Genomic DNA, 18543 nt, shown 5'->3' with positions numbered 1-18543 from the left:
GAAATTTCCATCACAATATCACGGGTGGGCCAATCAAGGGTGAGCTGACGCATTACTGATTCACAAGTTACAGGACAGGGAACAGAAGGCTCTACTGCCGCCTGCTGTTAGAGAGACTCAAGGTCTACAGGCTGAACTGGCCCAGGACAGTGATGCAAAATCCTTGACTTGTCTGAAACCAGACAAAATAAGTGAGTTTTTTAACCATTGAAGCAGGCTATATGTCATATCCAAAAGCATTTAAAACAACATGCAAATCCAAAATTTTCAAATAAATGCTTAACTACTAGACCATGACAAGAAGTGGTTTAAATATTGTAACAGTACTCCTAAGTCACATTGGATGAGAAACACATCATAATTTTACCAAATATCAAGTGGTTCCTTCATGAGCTTTGTTATGAGCTAAACCATTGTTGCATGTTGTCAGACCACAAAACACAAAAGCAGTTTGAAATATCAGTGATTTTTTTTATTAGCCATGTAACCATTTTCCATGGCAGCTTTCAAGATACTATTTGTACCAATGAAAGTCTTAAAACTAATAGATCAGACCCTGTTGTGTCTCCTCTCTGATGACTTACACTATTACATCACACATATACATTACATTTTCAGCACTCAGCATAACCTTTCTTGGATTAAGGATATCAATGTAGGAGCGTAATAATATTGCTGGATAACATGTAGGAGAGCATAATCATGTCTGTAAGTTTATCTCCAGCGGATGCCTAACAGGTGACAGCTCACAGCCCACAGCTTTAAGGCAGTGCTGTCATCCTGACCGGCTCTGCATGTCTTTGCACTGGCACAGTCCCTGTGAAGAAAGGACAGGAAAGACACATGTATGCTTTTAGTTGTCTAAAGTGTCAAAATGTCTGCGTTCCTTTTCATCCTTTACTTTAGATAATCCTCCTTGGTTGTGACTGGTCCAGAACTAATGAGCTAAATAAAAATGAATGACATTTCATTATGCATTGTTGTTAAAAAAGCTGAAGTACATTTTATGCAAACACTTTGTCTTTAAGCTTTGTTGTCAATATTCTGATTGTCTCTGACATATCTGGCACATTTTGGGTGTGTACAGTAGCGATGAAAAGTGCTTTGCTAGTAGTAAATATTAGAATTATTAGATGAACTGAGATGAACTGATATGAGGATTTGGTGAATTTATTTTTATAACTACAATTTCTTACACACTTAAAGAAACTATGATATCCATCCATCCATCCATCCATCCATCCATCCATCCATCCATCCATCCATCCATCCATCCATCCATCCATCCATCCATTATCTATACCTGCTTATTCCTTAACCAGGGTCACAGGGATCAGCTGGAGCCTATCCCAGCTCTCTTTGGGTGGAAGGCAGGGGTACACCCTGGACAGGTACTGTGATATCCACTTGTTTAAATATCTATGACATGATGTTGCCTGATATTTGTTCTCATTCCAAATGGCTTGTTCATTAGTTTGGCTAATTTGAATGAATTACTATGAATATTCCTGCAACTGCAAAAAAGTTTCAAACTGACCTGTAGTAGCCTCCAGTGAACAGCTGGTTTTCAGGAGTGACGGTGCAGTAGATGGTGGTGTACGCACCCTCTGCTGGGTTTTTAAGCATGAAGCCAAAGGCTTTGAATAAGCCCACAAGAGGGCGCCTTATGTGTCTTGTTATGTCAGTGTTCACCATGCCAGGGTCCACTGAGTAAGCTGTGACACCTAGAGCTAAGAGGAAAGAGGTGCATTTACTTTCTTTAACATGAGTTGATGTGGATGGTAGCTTCTCCTACCTGGACTTGTCTATCCCACCACTAAACTGTTTTGTTAAAAATGGAATAAAGAAAATCCCTAACATCCCTAACAAACACAGTAAAGCACAGACTTCATGGTGTACGTTGGAATATATCGCCTCAATATGAAAATCCACCATACAATAACTTTCACATCACATTACATTGTTATAGATGATTATAATTTAAAAATCATACTTTACATACTTCATATTATCAGAATAGTAATGGGACTGACAAAGTGTGAGAGGTCAAATAAAGATTTGCATCTTTAAGACAATTGTATTTTCTACAAACGTGTTTCTCCATGCTCTGATTCTTGCCCAGAGTGCTTGTGGTTGACGCATGAGACACTCATACTGGCAAGAGATCCATTTTTTACACATAGGCAAACAGATAGAGGGGCACTAAGTGAGACATGAAGGCAAACACACATGGTGCCTAATCTTGTTCTCTTTCTGTCACAAAACACACCCTACCCTCAGTCCTTTTGGCCAGCTCTCTGGTAAACAGGATGTTGGCAAGCTTGCTCTGTGCATAGGCCCTGACAGGGTGGTAGTCTTTTTCACCACTCAGATCATCAAATTGGATCTTGCCCATGATATGAACTGCTGACGACACATTGATGACTCTGGATGGGGCTGAGTGCTTCAGCAAGTCCAGTAGCAGAAAGGTCAGGAAGAAATGACCTGAAATGGGAGAAATTGGTTGGAAGAAGAGGAAAGATGGTGAGTTTGTGGCTAAAACAAAATAAGACAAAGTGGATGCAAAATAAAAAAGTTAAAGTTAAAAAAATAATTATAGATTTAAATCAGCTTTAAAAAGGTTTACATAAAGTCTTTAAATACTAGTTGCTTTTTGATCACTTTTGATAACTGACCAATCATTTGTTCTGATGGTCCATACTGGAAACTTCTTTTCTAGTGTGAAAAGGGTGCACTGCACATAAAAATGTCAGGATACTTAACTTAATCAATAAAAGGTCCTGAGAATTCCTTGTGACACAGGACTAACCTCCCCAGACCTACTTTCTTTACTGGAAATTTTCATCTCATACCCAAGTGATTGACTCCAAACTGCAGCTCATATCCATCCACTGTCATGGCATAAGGGCAAATAGCCACGCCTGCATTGTTGATCAGGTAGTGGAGTTCCTTCTCAGCTGCAAAGTAGAACTTTTGTTACCAGCGTTACAATCTTTATAAAGGGTCATCCTGCTCTCGAGAGTTCATGTGTGTCACCCACTGTTGTAGATATTCTCAGCAAACTGGCAGATTGATTTGGTGTCTGCCAGGTCCAGTTGCCAAGCAACTACATTGGCTCCGTTCACCTCCCTCATAATGTCTCGAGCCGCTTGTTCTCCTTTTGCCAGGTCTCTGCACGCCAAAATAACCCGCACACCTACAAGAATTAATACTCCTTAATGTTGACTGAACTTGCATGTCCGTGCACATTGAAATATGATCTTGGTGCCTTGATGCTGAGCTTACTTTTAAACAATTATTTTTGCGTAAGAGTTTCAGTTTCAGTACACATGGCAATAGTCTTTTTTAGCTAATGTCACAATAAACCCAGTGTTGTTTTCAGTTCTTTTGTGGATTGTTAATTTCATAAATCCAACTGTTTACTTGTTAAAGCTCCTCTTTGTAATTGTTTTTCATGCATGAACTTGTTAAAATGTTTGTCCTGTAGCAGCTCAGAGTCACAGTGAAAAGAAAATTAAGTGATACTAAAAATCTTTAAGTCATCATGTGGTACACAGTCTCCTGTGTTTAAATATCTGCTTGCTTGCCTCTGCCAGCCAGGTCTTTAGCAGTCTCTTTGCCAATTCCAGTATTGGCCCCTGTCACTATAGCTGTCTTCCCCTCCAGATGCACATCTGAAGACCACTTTGGGGCAAACACAGACCTGACAAAACTGGTATAAGGATTGGTTTAAATGATAAGAAAGGCGTTTAATTTTACAGTCAACACAATCAAATACAACTTTATAAGAAAAGGAAAGTTGATAAAGTGTTGTTTATATGCTGTTTAAATTTATATGAATATTAGATGCTTGCTGAGTTTAACACCTAAGACAAAATGGTGAATGCCAGAAACCAGTCATCATGTACAATGAAGTTAAAGGTGACTTGGCAAAATTTTAGCATCGGTCAGAACTGATCTTAAGCAACAACATTTTATATCCAAGAAATAGATGAGACTTACCTGACTGCTTGCATTTCTATAGTTGGTGATATAAAAGTGCAGTGACTCCTGATTTAACTGATGCTGTCTCAACACTCAGGTCCAGAAAAGATGACAGAGGATAAAAATGAGAGAGATAGAGAGAGAGACTTATTTTCTCTTAAAATTATTTGGAGTGGTGATAATTAGATACAAGTCCCCTTCTGTTGAAAGTGTGTCTTTGCACTAACCAATTTAGGCAGACTTGACATGGTTTCTAGTGAGCAGTCACATGCCATGTGCTGCAGTGTTTCAATATGCCAGAATAACAGGAAACTATCTGCGTATTTACTTGCAGCTGTATAATACAAATATTTTTAAACTGAACTTGAATATTGACCCAGCATATTAAATATAACACAACAGGCTGTTGTGATGCCATGTATTTTTGTTGTTGTCTACTTGGTATTCTACTATAAGACTACCATAAGAGAGTATCTGGGTGTTTGTAGAGAAGGAGATGCTCAGATATTTTATGTGGGTTAAAGTAAAAGAAAAATATACTGTCATATGTAAAAGACATAAATCTTGTGTGATATCATAGTACTACTACATTACTGGTTATGTCTATCCATTTATCATCTACCTCATGTCCCAACATCCAGGGTTGTGAGGGGGTGAAGTGATCCCACCTGACACTGAATGAGAGGTGACAATATACCCTGGACAGATCAACTGTCCATCACAGGGCTGACACATACACAACAAGGCTTCCTCAGTTTTTATTATGCAATGCATTTTATCATGTTTGTTTTAAATTATTTGGTCATATAAGCTCATCATTATGTCTTGAATGTAAATCAGTATCTGTGAAATACATTGAAACTAGATTTGTTAAATGAAGAGTCACTTCTTCAGAAGGGGTTCTGTGCAGCTGAGTTTGCAGATGAAATCCAAAACCTGGTTCCACAGGTGAGGGGACTAGAATTTCAGCACTTCATTGCTGTGCTTTCTGGTGCTTTCCACAGGAAGGTCTAAGTTATCACCTAGCTTTCTTTCAGGCACTTATCCTACTTAGTGATAGGGATGACAATCAAATTTATTGCATGTGTGCATCCTTGAGAGATTGTGCGTTTGCTCTCACAGGTTTTAATGAAACCCCAGATTATATCTAAAAATATCCAGTTACCACTAGAGGGAGGACTATAGCAAAATACAGTGGTTTAAGACTCCCTTCCTACCTCCAGTCAAATAAGAGACTGTTTTCTCACACATGCAAAGCTAAAAAAAAAATGCTGAAATCATTTAGATCTACAGTTCTGTGATGGCTGGTCAGCCAGGTCTCATGTAAACCATCTGAAAGCTAGTCATAACTTCCTGTTTTCACAAACAACCATAAACTGAGACAAGATACACATGCACACACACACATATGTAAACATACTCTTGCTGACCAAAACCAGGCCTAAATGAGTGCTGCCAGCTCCTCTCATGTGGTCTTTCTGTGACGCTAGCTGGTCTGACTGCTAGATTAATTTCTCCTCGCAGCTGCTTGCCATCCCTAGTCCTGATGAAAGGCTGCTTGTCTGTCTGTCTGTCAATATGAGGGCAAAGACAGAGAAGTCTTGCCACATGTGTAATTAGCATAGCTTCACAGAGATTATAGATCATCTTGTGGATATAAATGACTCTCTCATTGTAATTGTCGATCCCAGAATAGTGAAGTTGACAGAAAAAAACCACAGCATGCAGGGTAGTAGATTAGATGCAAAACATATTTAAGTTTAATCAAAATATTCTTTTAGTTTTCAGTTCAACAGTCTATAATGTGCGAAGATTTTGACTTGACTTAACACGTCCACGCCACAAATCAAATAAGAAGCACAAAGGGATTGCTCATTATTTCACAAACACATGACGCCTTTTTCTTTTGAAAAATATACAAACAATGATCATGTAGGAAACTTTTTCAATATTATGTAAACAAACTATTTTGTAAAATTATTTAAAACAAAACTTTAAACAGGCCAACATTTTACTTTCTTCATTAAGGCTTTAAAACATAATGAAAACCAGAAAACAGTAATAAAATAGCTTATCAAATGCACAGCATTTTTCCTTAGACACTAACTGCACACTTGGTGCAATAAGAAGAGAAAAAGGTCTACATGGAAGATAAACAAGCATCGTACCAAAACTGGATGTGTCTTTATAATATAAAATAGCTTTTGATAGAAACCAGAAAGAAGATTTTTTCTGTGAAATGCTTAAATTTTACTTTTAGCAAACTTTAAGTCTAACCTGTCACATCCTTGTAGCTAGTTCAGTGAACTTTCTTCCATAAAAATATATATTTTCATGATATGATTTTGTGGGAGCAAACAATTATTTTCATGTGGATATTTTGTTATGAAAGGAAACTGATGAAATGAGCTAAATGTTAAATTTAGATTGGTTAAAAATCTAAGAGTGTGAGATCGGGAATGTAGTAACTAACTTGTATCAAGACACACCTGAATTTTCCCTACAACTATAACAACATGACGTTCTTCCAGTCTGCACTGTATTCCACATCCAATTCCCAACAAAATTTCCCATCATTGTCTGGAATGAAGGGAGTTTCCATTTGTAAAAGCCTCCAGCTTTTGAATGGAAAATGAAAAAAGGAACAGTGGCTGGTGTGTGAAATGGGACATATTATTGCAGATTACATTCCCCAAAATTACATAGACAGAGATTGATGGCTTCATATTCATAAAAGTTGCTTCACAAATTAACTGACTGTACTGTTTTATTTGAATTTAAAATCTCGTGGAAAGCTGATATGGTCGGACAATCAGTAATTCTTTTTGTAATTTCATTTGGAACTAGGATTTATAGTGTGCTGTAAGAAACAGAAACAGATTAGAGTTCATTCTTGCTCCATCTGTTTGATTGTATTAGAGATCATCACTGTACTGACAAATAAATCACAGCCATTTCACACTTTTCATTTTGCCATTGTCTGCTCCTCCATCACTTCTTGGACTGGTAGTGTCTCATCTTTTATGGTCATGTGGGAAATGGAGTCCCCTTGTGATAGGCTGCTGTGAAAAAATGGAGCTGTCTCACTGGCCTGTTCCTGGACAGGACTTCCAAAGGCATCTTCCTGCCCTGCACCGTCACTACCAAGAGATGTCTGGCTGACATAGACAACCACAACATCACTGTTGAAGTTCATCACCTGACCGCTGGAGATGAAGGTGGTGTTGTGGCTCCTCAACACCTGACCTAAAGACAAAAAAGATACGGTGAGAAGACAATTTCAAAAACACATAAATACTATGCATAAAAGATGTGGTACAAGGCTGAGAAATGGCTCTTATCCATGTGTATTTTTTGTCTGGTGCCTACAAATTTTGTGCAATTCACAACATTTTCTCCTTTATTTATGGGAAATATATGTAACATTCAACAGGGTTGTGTAAAACAGAGCTTCCCCTATTCATGACGTAAGCCGAGACTAAACTTGGATGATAAATGGACAGTAGGAGTAATGACCATTGCAGAATGACCACAGAAAGGCCACAAGCTACATAGATCCCCATATCATATCCTCTTGGTGTTATTGTTTCAGTGTCTACCACTTTTTAGTGTGAGAAACTCACAACCTCTAAAAACAAGTCATTTGTCAAAGGTTTAGGGTTTATAGACATGACTGAACAAATTCAAGACTGATGCTGTTAACTCTTTTTAGCCTTCACACTGACAATAACAATTGAACTTTAAATGGCTTTTTCAGCTTTCCTCTTCAGAGTCCTGCCTCAAAAACATCTGTTCAAACTTGTCTACTGAACTACTGATGTGCATGTCCTGTCCATATGTGGATTTGAGCCAGTCAGGTGAATTACAAAATAAATAGAATGTTTTTGTTTTCTAAGCCATCTGTCACCACATTAAGCCTGTGGTTCCCATTTTATCCAGCCGACTGTCTGACTTCCCAGCCAACAGCAAAAGCCAACACTCTGTGACTCACAGCTCATGGCCCATCTATTCAAACACATGTGCCAGCACACACACTCAACCACACACATGCTTGAATTAAATGTAAACAATCAGGCTCTAGCGCACACTTTTGCACACACACACATACACTAAAAGGGACACTGAGCCCTATAAAGTTATAAAGACACACAATCCCAATCAAGCACTCACAGAGCGTGTGTCTGTGTGTTCTGCATCTGAGTGCCTTTCCCAGAATACCAGTCTGAGAGGTCTAGGTTGAAACTATGTCATTACACCACAACTCTGAAAACAAAGCTCTATGGAATCTGCTTGCATTCTTCGATTTATTCTTTCTTAATACTGAGCTGTTTTTTCTGGATGCCCAACAACCGCAGCAATAGTTATCTGACTGGGGTAAACTTTAATTCTACTAAAACCTCTTTTTGTTCATGAAACTCATGCTTGCACGCAGGTTTCCTCAAAATCTTAATGATTCTACCTGCAAGTTTAATTTCCCCACCAGCAAGAGAAATTGGGGTTATAAGCACTTTCATGGAGCCCCTGGACAAAGACAGTTTACTTCCACATCGGCTCTGGTGGAGCCCCTGAGTGGTAAACAAATAAAACCATCCTTCTGGGCAGTATCTATGCATGAACTATGAAAGACTTGGGCTTCAAAAATATTTCAGGTAAATGGGCGAAATCTCTGACCTTTGCTCAACCATTAAATAGCATGTGTGGGAAGTTGATTTAATCAAATGTCTTTACTCTATGATGGGAAATGTTGTTCATTTCAAGCCAGTGTGTAATTAAAGTACCCAGTCATCAGTGAGAGTCAAAACAAGTTTGTGTGTGTGTGCGTGCATGTGTGTATGTATGTGTGTGTGTATGTGTGTTTGGCCAGGCAGGGTTATAAAAGTATTACTCAAGCTGCGCACATCTTGCTTCAATTAAAGTTGTGGTCACTTTCCGCAACCCTATGGAACTCTGGGTAAACAGGAGCTTTGTAGATGGCAGAGTTCACACTGTCAGACTCACACAACACTGAATGTTAGAGTGTGGTTCTGGTGGTTCACTACCTAATCAAACTCACATATCATATTCCTCCTGCCTGGGTGGGCCACTAAAATTCAAGGTCCAACTATCAATACCAGCTTTAAAAAAAAAAGACATTTCCTGGAAACAGGCACACAAACCTACTGTTCTTCTGCTGTGACCAGGTCCCTATTACAAGTTGTGTTGCGATAACCACTTTCCCAATCAGACAGCTCTGATAATACAGCTTTTATAACTAACCATAACCACTGTGTTTTAGGCACAATACATAAATATATTTCCCAGACATATTTCTCTTTGGCAATGTGTAAAGGCTTCTGTGAGAACAATACAAGTTCAACCATGTGGCCGTAAAACTTTCCATTAAAACCAACATAAATTTCAGTCTGTTATTCTTGGTGGCTAGTCCTTTCTACTCTGCAGAAAGGGAACACTGTTATATAGTGTATCAAATCATGTATGGGTATGACCCTGTGGTGACTGCCTACACAAACAAAGAACACAGAATCAACCTGGCAAACACAACTGGTCCCACAGTCTTTTTTTAATGAACCATTATCCTCGTAGCACAATCCACTGTGCATTCAGTTTTCACTGACACTGATGCATGGCCATAACATCTTTATATTGTTCCAAGTCAATCTAAAAATAGCTTGACTTTCTGGGAATCTACACACAGATATGTGGAAACCATGGAAAAAGTATTAAAGATTATATATTGAAAAGGGCTTCCATACAGATTCATTGAAATTCTTTAAGATTTACATGTTCATATACCTGAGTTAAGAGTTGGTTCTGCCAGCTGACTATGGAGGCTTTCAGGTGAACACTCCAGTTCTGACTCCCCTGAAGACAACTTATTTCCACTGTTGTCTTCCCAGAAAAGTCTCTGGGCTTTCTCTGGGCTGGAGGCCTCAGGCAGCTTCTCCAGGTAGAGATCTCCAACAGATGAGGAAGTCATCAAGGGGCTGACTGGCATCGTCACAGAGGTGGTACTGTCCTCCGTAGAGGTGGAGTCCATGCTAGCCAGTCTGCATAATTCCTCCTGTTTGACCAGTGATCTGTCGCTCAGATGGGGCTTGAACTCGGCTGTCATCTGAGCCCGGGACAATGGCAGGCAGAGCTCAGGAGGTGTACTGAATGGTGGTGCTACAGAGGAGATATGGAGGAGAGGAGGAGAAACAGACACGAGAGATGCAGTGCCTGTCTCGCTCTTCGGCAAAACCATCTTTTCATGATTTCTATCAACCTTTTCTTCACCGCTGTCTGCCCTTACACTCTCTGTCTTCTCTTCTTTTCCACTTTCTTCTCCATCCCTCTCTCCATCTAGACCTCCACATGAGCAGGTGCCTGGAGTCCCAGGACTGACAGCCTGGCTACAGTCCTCATTCTCCCCTACTTCCAGCGGCTCACAAACAGGAATGACACACACACATGAACCAGCCAAAAGAGGAGGCACACTCACAATCTCCTCTTCTTCTGACACCTCCTCTGGTTCTCCAGACCCTTCACCCTGATCCTCCTTCACTGTCTTGCCATTAATTCCTTCTTTCTCTGTCTTTTTTCCTGTGAAAGCCAGTGAGACCTTGACATCGGGATCAGAGGTGGAGAATGTGCACGGGGGCTCATCTGTGGGGTTTTGTGGTGCTTGGCAGATGAGTTTGGTTGTCTCACATGGCATACACTTGGGACCTCCACTGTGATAAAGAGGAGCCAAGGTCTCCTAGAACAACAAAACCATTGTAAACACACTGTAAATAGTGTTTTGTGAATACACAAAATACACAGTTTCCCAGATCCTATACCATGTCCCAGGAAATGTAAGTGTTGGGCTGTTTCTGTTTTTATAAATTTCCTTCTCCAGTTCAGCCCCTGGCAAATATATGAGCAAACAGCTGTGCCTAGATTTAAATAATCTAATCTAATAAACAGTTGAGAGTACAGGCAATAAATTAGTTTTTGTGGATTTAAATTGCTTTTCAGCTGAAATTCAACTTTACCTGCTGTATCCTAGTCCTCTTCAGATTCTGGACACAAGATCGCAGATTTACTAGACAAAGAAACCATATAGTGTACCTTAATATTTAATCGGTTTGGCAAAAAGACTGGTGACTGTGGTAAATGTTAAATAACATATTAAATAATTTTACATCAACAGCCAGTCACATAGGAAGTCAATATTTAATTTATTACGTTCTACAATATAATCTCATTATGCTTAGTGTAAGACCAGCGTGCACAATCTTCTTATGTAAACTGCAAGTCTGTTTTGAACCAAAGTTTCTGATGTCACATTGAAATCAGCCATTCGCTAATTTAAAGAACAATAACATCTAGAGCTGGAGGAGCTACATATGTGCACCTATATAAGCTCAATACAGGGCTGTAACCTACCAGACAGTAAATTCAGTTTGTCCTTATAGCAGAAGAGGAGTAGGATGAGGAGACACAGAACAGTGATGACTGAGAGAACAGAAACTATAACCCAAGAAGGTGCTGCACCTGCAAGGAAGACACATTCAGGGCTTGTTTGTACCCTCCATCTAGCATGTGTCATAGTGTATGCCAGAAAAAAATTATACAGTACACGAGACAGGTGATTTTCTATATTTTTTCCACAGAATATACTGACTGCCTGCATTAAATATGACCTTATCTTACCAGACACAGGTGGTCCACACACTGCATCGGCCTGAGTGCTGCCTGGCTGTGTCTCACTCCTGCCTTCAGCCTTACAACTGGGAGAGAAGATGAAAGCGTAAAAACACAGAGTGGAGAGGAACATGTACATGTAAGACACACTTTTTCCTCCTACGGTGTACCGGCCACCTACTCGTCTTTACCACTGGTCGGATCTGTGATGAAGAAAGAAATAGAGAGAGAGACAGATGTGAAAAAAAACAACAATTTTTCTCTATTTCTCTCGCTCCCTCTCTCTATCATCATCACAGACCCGGCTGTCAGTGGAAACTGGTGTCTGGTCCAGAGTTCCAGGGGAAGTGGAGAGGTATTAGTCATAACAGCTGCCTGGTGGTTGAGGAAAACTAACCAACTACATTTTCCCTTAACAATGTCAAAATAATTCAGGCTATAAGCTGCATGTGTGTGTGCATAAACTTACTTAGTCCATTGTCTGCATGGTTCATTGTTGCCAAGAGAGAAGAAGCCTTTCTTACATGCTACACAGTCCTTCCTTCCATTAGTAGACTCTGGAATTAACAACATATACATTAGTCCATCTCTGAGTGACACTCCACTGTAATATGAACGAGGTGTCTTTTGTGTTTGGGTGTCTCACCAGTATCCACTGTGAGTCCATATCCAGCCTTGCAAACAGGTATCTTCTCACAGTACTCACAGTTGATGGGATAGCACTGGAGGTGGGGGAGGCAGCGACAGGGCTCCTCTGCTATAGGATTTTCAGGCCTCTCCATAAAGCCCTTAACTAGTGATGAAAGGGGGAAGTTTGAAAATTTGTTACAAGGAATTACAGCTCATCCTCAAAATGAACTTGTTACAGTCTACAGTTGTTCCCTTGTCTACAGTTTCATTTACATTTCTGACATGAAATCATTACAAGACTACTACAATAAATATTTTGGTACACCCAAAATCTGTATCAGAGATGTTGCCTGTGGAAATGTTTGTGGAAGTCATTAATGTACTGGACAAACAAACATGGGTCAAAAACATTTGAGAACAATAACCTAATAGTTAAAAACATGCAGGCATATTTGAATTTGTATTACAGGATTTGAAACCCTTGTTCAAGCTGTTGGTACTGACTTTGGTCACAGAGTTTTTGCTGGAGACAGCGTTTCTCCTCAGTCCAGTTTGGCTGGTATTCGCCACGATTACATTTAATACATTTGGTAGGGTGGGAATCACTGCAGTCAGAAAACACACGGAAGCCTAAAAAATATGAGAGACAGACAGAAGAGGAAGGAAGAAAGAGAATGATTCAACAATACATACGTAACCAGAGTAACCTTACAAAACCTATGGAAAAAGAAAAAAAGGAAATGGACAAATTAGTTCCCCTTTCCTCTTCTACACTAGTAGGTATATCTATGGATTATAGGTCAATGTACAATGTGGGTGTGTGTGAGGTATTTTTCACCACAAAGGTCTGTTTTTAAACATTCAAACATCCTTCCTCTTTTAATTCAAGATCTTTTGAATGGAAGTTTATCTTTGTTTTATGCTGTTTCCACTGAGTATGCAAAATGTTGACACGTCTACTGTGTTTTACTTTGTTTCTGGTGTGTGTGTGTGTTACCTGGTTCACACTTCTTGCAGCATCTGGAGCCCTTTAAGTAATGTTTTTCATCACACTGCAGCGATTTGGAGACGACATGCTAAAAAAAATATTAGGAGATAAAATTAGTTTTCTGTTATTTTTTGCAACTTTAGCTTTTTAGGTGACAGGAAAGAACAACAACAATAATAAAATTATTAATCCATGAAAGTAAAGGCCAGATCTTCTCTATTAAAAAAGTCTTGGCAGAGGAATGGTGAAGAGTAGATCTGAGACAATGTTCAGATAATGTTATCAAATTACCTGTAATATATTACAGAGCCAGTCCAAAGAGGAAGAAACAATGTTTTAAAATTGAATCAATAACAAAATGGAAGTTATTGCAATGTTGTTAAGAAAGGAGTCATGTGGTCCCTTTTTCAATGAGCTGAATAATGACTTAATAATGAAGTCTAGAAGAGGTAAAGACGTATGACTTTGAATAACTTTCTTGACTTGCTCTTCAAAGTCACATGTATATGTTCAAATGTTATTGAGAGATTTCTAGGATGTGTAGTATAAGACGTTAGATGAATGAGCTAGTGTTTAATTTCCTCAGTTAAACAATGTGGACCAGTTAATAGGTGCTCCGTGTTATTTAATGGGATGTAGTCATGACACATCAATTCTTCAATTTCAGCTAATTAGCTGCGTAATAATAATAAACTAGTAGAGTCACTTGGAGGAATGAACATGTACAACTGGGTGTCATCAGCATAGCAATGATGAGACACTATGTTTTTGCATAATATGACCCAGTAGAAACATATACAGTGAGAAAGGAAGATTTTTGCAAAAGGCACTATCACCTTTTCACAAGAACACAAGATTATGCCTTCATTTCCTTGATCACTACCATAAATCTTCGATCAGTGTTGACATGTCCTCAGTGCATGCCAGTTCATGTACGTGAAGTCTGTCCAAGAAGACATAGGCAGAAATTCTTTCCACACATTTGGAATCACCTGATCTCAGCACCACACTGCCCTCAAAAAAAAAAGCAAAGCAACCCCCAGTAATGCCAAATGGAGTCAAGACAAACAACTGGAATCAAATGCAGTCACCTCCACTGAGACTGGACTTGGCTAATGATATTTTCCTGGTACATCGTTTAAATTTAATTATGATGGTTGTTTAAAGAGTGACCAATTAGTCAATGTGAATATTAAGTAAAATACAAAGAATGAGACTAAATGAGCTAAATGATGAGTTCATTACCAAATGTCTTCTGTTCTCACTTGCAATGTCATTCAACAGTGTAAACTATCACATTAGAATAAAGCACTGCCACATTTGTAAGGAACATGGAAGTAACAAGCAAAACATATGTATATTTGAAACAATAAATGGGAACTCTTGTAAAAAGACCACAAAGATAAGCCATGCAATAAAACACACATATGCACACTACACACACCCTCCAACCACCCTAAATTACGGACTGGTGAACTTCTTGCCACACTGCTGAATTAGAGAATCTGGCTGTTATGACAGGAACTACCCCAAAGCCACAGAGTTTATATATAAATGTAGAAAAATACAACCTATAGGCCTGACTACACTTTGACCTTAAACCAGCCGTCTGCATTTTCTCATTCAGCACTTCTAAAAACTGCTTTTTCCTAAATTATACAGTTTCCTTCTCACTGTGCATCTGCCTGACTGTATTTCACAAAAGCCTCATAATATAGCCCCTTAGTATTGGGCTTTAATAGCTGGTCATGTTGTCTACCTCATAAAAAGCTGCATAAAAATATCATCTGTATCCTGTAATTATATACTAAGTGTATGAGTGTCTTCTACTAAATGCAGAGGATCATTTTTGTTGGAATTCTTAGTTTTAAATTCTTAGCATTGAAAACTTCCAATTGAAATTTAGAGACATGTAATAAAATAAGTTTAATTGAAAAACATATTGGGTTCTAACTAATACATCTTCCCTCCCTTGTTATTTATTCCCTCCACTTTCTCACCCCTCCATGTGAAACTATTTTTATTCTCCATGCCTCAGGTAGCAACACCACAACCTCAACACAACCTTGTTTTATAATCCAAACAGAAAGATAATGATGCACAGCACTCATACCTTAGACTACAGTCCTAATAAGGTCCGTGCACTGCAGCAAACATAAGCAATAAAATAGGAAAGAGAATAGATGGATAGATGGATAGATTGATAAATGGAGTTAAATCCATCATGTAGCTCAAACTCAATGCTAACTTTGTCTTCAAATATACACTTTCTGTGAAATTGTGAAACTAGGATGGACAAAGTGTTCCACTGCTCCAGTAATATTTTGTAACTTCCCTTTTTATCACCTCTCCCTGGCTTTTCTGTTTATATTTTAGATATCCTTCATCAGTTTTCTGTCGGAGTACAAAAGAATTTGCATAACGGCCTCTGCAGCCGTTGGCACCCAGCCAAAAGAAGCAGAGTGGGACTTTTAGGCCTCTGGGGGTTACAGTGATCTATGATAAGGTGCTGTAAAAGAATATTGCACAACAATTAAATCTTTGTGCCATGTTTGCACCTGTAAGTTCTTTAAAAGCCATAAAAATGCATTCCTTTAAAGTGCGACCTGAACAAATGGTGGTTTTTATTAGTTTTGAAAATCTCATACTCTATTGATAAACACTTTCAAAACCTGTAAACCATATGAGTTTAAGACTTGCTTATTTCTCAAGCACTGCATTTACCTGCCACTATCTACTGTCTGGCCTAATCAACTGGCTGTAATTGACATTTTATACAGACATTTTATGCTGTAATTCGAGCAAGAACAGTGGAAAAAAGAAGAGCTAATAAATGAGTAGGGTCAGTTACAAAGATTGAATAAAAAAAGTCAAATCAAAGAAACTCAGCTGATCGATTATACTGACCAGGGAAGAACAGATAGTTAAAAACATCTGGAAACAAGTTCCAAGACAACTATAATCTGTGCTAATTATCTTAGGGGAACTTGACGCAGCTAGATATGAAGGTTTTAGAACAATTATAGTTCTTTGTCATCTGTCAACACAAAGCTCCACGGTTGTTAGAACGCTGCAGACTTCCAATATATAAATCGATTACCCCTGTTTTCTAAATAATAAAATCATAGTTGATGCTGCACCCTGAGGAAATGTAGTGTTTTTACTCAAGCCATGGTCGACATAACGGTGATGTGACAGCAACTTGATGGCTGGATGATAATGCAGGAGATTAGAAGTGAGAAAGGGTTGTAGTTTAAATATTACATGAATGAAAAGAGGAAACAGACAGTGACAGATTGTCGATGGGTCAGTGACAGAAAGGAGGACGAGATGCACAGATGCATAAAAAAAACAGGAGCCATGTGGGTAAGCAAGGAAATAAACCTATGCTATATTGACTTTAAGCTCACAACATCTTGAAGTAATCTTGTATTGCCCAATGTCATACAGCCAGTTTGAAATGAATTTGGAAAAGATTGGATGAAGTGGTTGAAAACCGAGAAAATGAAGGGGAATTCTTTGGGGATACTGTGAGTCAGTAATGACAAGACCATACTGAAAATCCGCCAAAGCTAAAGGTTTGCAGTGTCACCTTAAACATAGATGAAAAATATTTCTTTCTTTCCACACACTGACTTGTTTTCCAAGCACCGTATCTGTTTGTGCACACTCATGTTACCACTAAACTGTGACTTGAATTTGACAGTCTGTGAGAAAACATCGCTCCTCTGTGGATCTTAGCAAAGACAAAATACAGTGCAGCACATTTTGATGAAGCAAAGAAGAAAAATAGGGGGAAAGAGCCTGTGTTCCAGTCAAAGACATAACCATGCTGGCTTACAGTAATGCAGGCAAACAGGAAGCGATAGATCACTGGTGCCCAGCAGTCCCACCACTACAACCACATCTCATAAACTGCTGCACCTGGGCAGAGTTAGCTGCTTGGACTAAACAACATGCACTGCAACATGTCATATGCCACTCAAACTCAACTGCAGCAGTGGGATGAGCTGAGACATGATGCAGTTTTTTCAGTGTTCTTCAGTGCCTCTGAGATATGGGTGTTTTTTAGTTTTTGTAAAGTGCCTTGAGATGATTTGTATTGTGATTTGGTGCTATACAAATAAAATTGAATATGGTGCTGATACAGTCCTGATACAAGGAAAACTGTGGTATTATCACAGAAAGTAATACTAGGTGCGATGTACTTCACTGCCTGTTAGTGACAGTGAAACATAACAATCACATCTTGCAGGGAATAAAATCAGAGCCATCCCTCTGGATTCCTGTAAGACTGTTGTTGGCCCCAGCTAAAAACCTTCTCCTCTGGTGGAGCTAATGAGGGTCATGATGAGCCATTTGGCCCGCGCTGGTCCCCCCTGGACCGGGAGAGAACACTTTGGTGGAGGGAGAACATCCAGTTTCCAGCGGCGTTTTTGTGGTCAGAGCAGTGGAGGCAGACTCGACCAAGAGGCAGTTTCCAGTCACACAGACACACACACAGACACACACACGCACGCACGCACGCACGCACACACACACACACACACACACACACACCTTGACATCTACTCTTAAAAATAAATCCTCATTCTCAGTATTTGCACTGACACTTATTTGAATGAAACTTGCAGCCCCTGGAAAGTAGCGGCTAAGAGATACAGCATCACATTAAACAATTGGGTTTCATTGTTGAAAAACATTATCTAATGAGTTAGTAGGACAATCTGAAGCTACTTTTTAAAAGCAGAAGTCTGTTTTTACCTGTGCGTAAAAGGTGAGCAGCACAGCGGTTATCCAGCCTCGGAATATCCAACTAGTAGATAAATTCAATCTCATCGCTGCTGATGAGTTAACACTTCTGAGAAAAAATGTTTCTTTCTCAAGAAGATACCTTGTTCAACAACAAACTGCGATTCTTCAGATTTCCTCACAGTAAATCACATAAATGTGGCAGAGGCTCCACACCGTGTCACAGGGCATTCTTGCGCATTCATTCCCGGTTAGGCAGCTGCTGTTTCTCTCCTCTTTCTGCACCCACGCGTTCTGAGAAAAGTCTGCATGCAACAGCTTGTAAAATCCGAGTGAATGAGGGAGGGTAGGAACTCCTCCTACTTTGTCATATGTAAAGCACCCCCCAACCTTCCCGGTGCTATACACACATCTCCCTTTCTTTCAGATTGAATAACAGTTTAGTGGTTAGTGCCCATTGGTGGTTCTGATTGTATTCAGTCATGTAAGATTATCAACATGAACCTTTATGCACTTTAATT

General features: G+C 39.2%; 2 protein-coding genes across 2 annotated transcripts; both read right to left on the bottom strand.

The window, feature by feature from the left end:
- Positions 1-571: 571 nt before the first annotated feature.
- LOC113121665 (retinol dehydrogenase 12) lies at positions 572-4094 on the bottom strand. Its single transcript, XM_026292347.1, has 7 exons — positions 4003-4094; positions 3588-3712; positions 3041-3196; positions 2853-2957; positions 2275-2484; positions 1538-1730; positions 572-817 (listed from the first exon to the last, which is right to left on the bottom strand). The coding sequence occupies exons 1-7, from the start codon at positions 4014-4016 to the stop codon at positions 715-717; spliced, it is 906 nt and encodes a 301-aa protein (XP_026148132.1). The 5' UTR covers positions 4017-4094; the 3' UTR covers positions 572-714.
- Positions 4095-5721: 1627 nt separating this feature from the next.
- Positions 5722-18301, bottom strand: tnfrsf11a (tumor necrosis factor receptor superfamily, member 11a, NFKB activator). The gene is made up of 10 exons (XM_026292346.1): positions 18035-18301; positions 13280-13358; positions 12787-12912; positions 12299-12445; positions 12122-12209; positions 11662-11738; positions 11395-11502; positions 11001-11050; positions 9778-10723; positions 5722-7230 (listed from the first exon to the last, which is right to left on the bottom strand). The coding sequence occupies exons 1-10, from the start codon at positions 18107-18109 to the stop codon at positions 6950-6952; spliced, it is 1977 nt and encodes a 658-aa protein (XP_026148131.1). The 5' UTR covers positions 18110-18301; the 3' UTR covers positions 5722-6949.
- Positions 18302-18543: the final 242 nt, after the last annotated feature.

Source organism: Mastacembelus armatus, chromosome 20, assembly GCF_900324485.2.
Source record: "Mastacembelus armatus chromosome 20, fMasArm1.2, whole genome shotgun sequence".
Taxonomy (NCBI): domain Eukaryota; kingdom Metazoa; phylum Chordata; class Actinopteri; order Synbranchiformes; family Mastacembelidae; genus Mastacembelus; species Mastacembelus armatus.
This window is presented reverse-complemented; position numbering and strand designations above follow the sequence as displayed.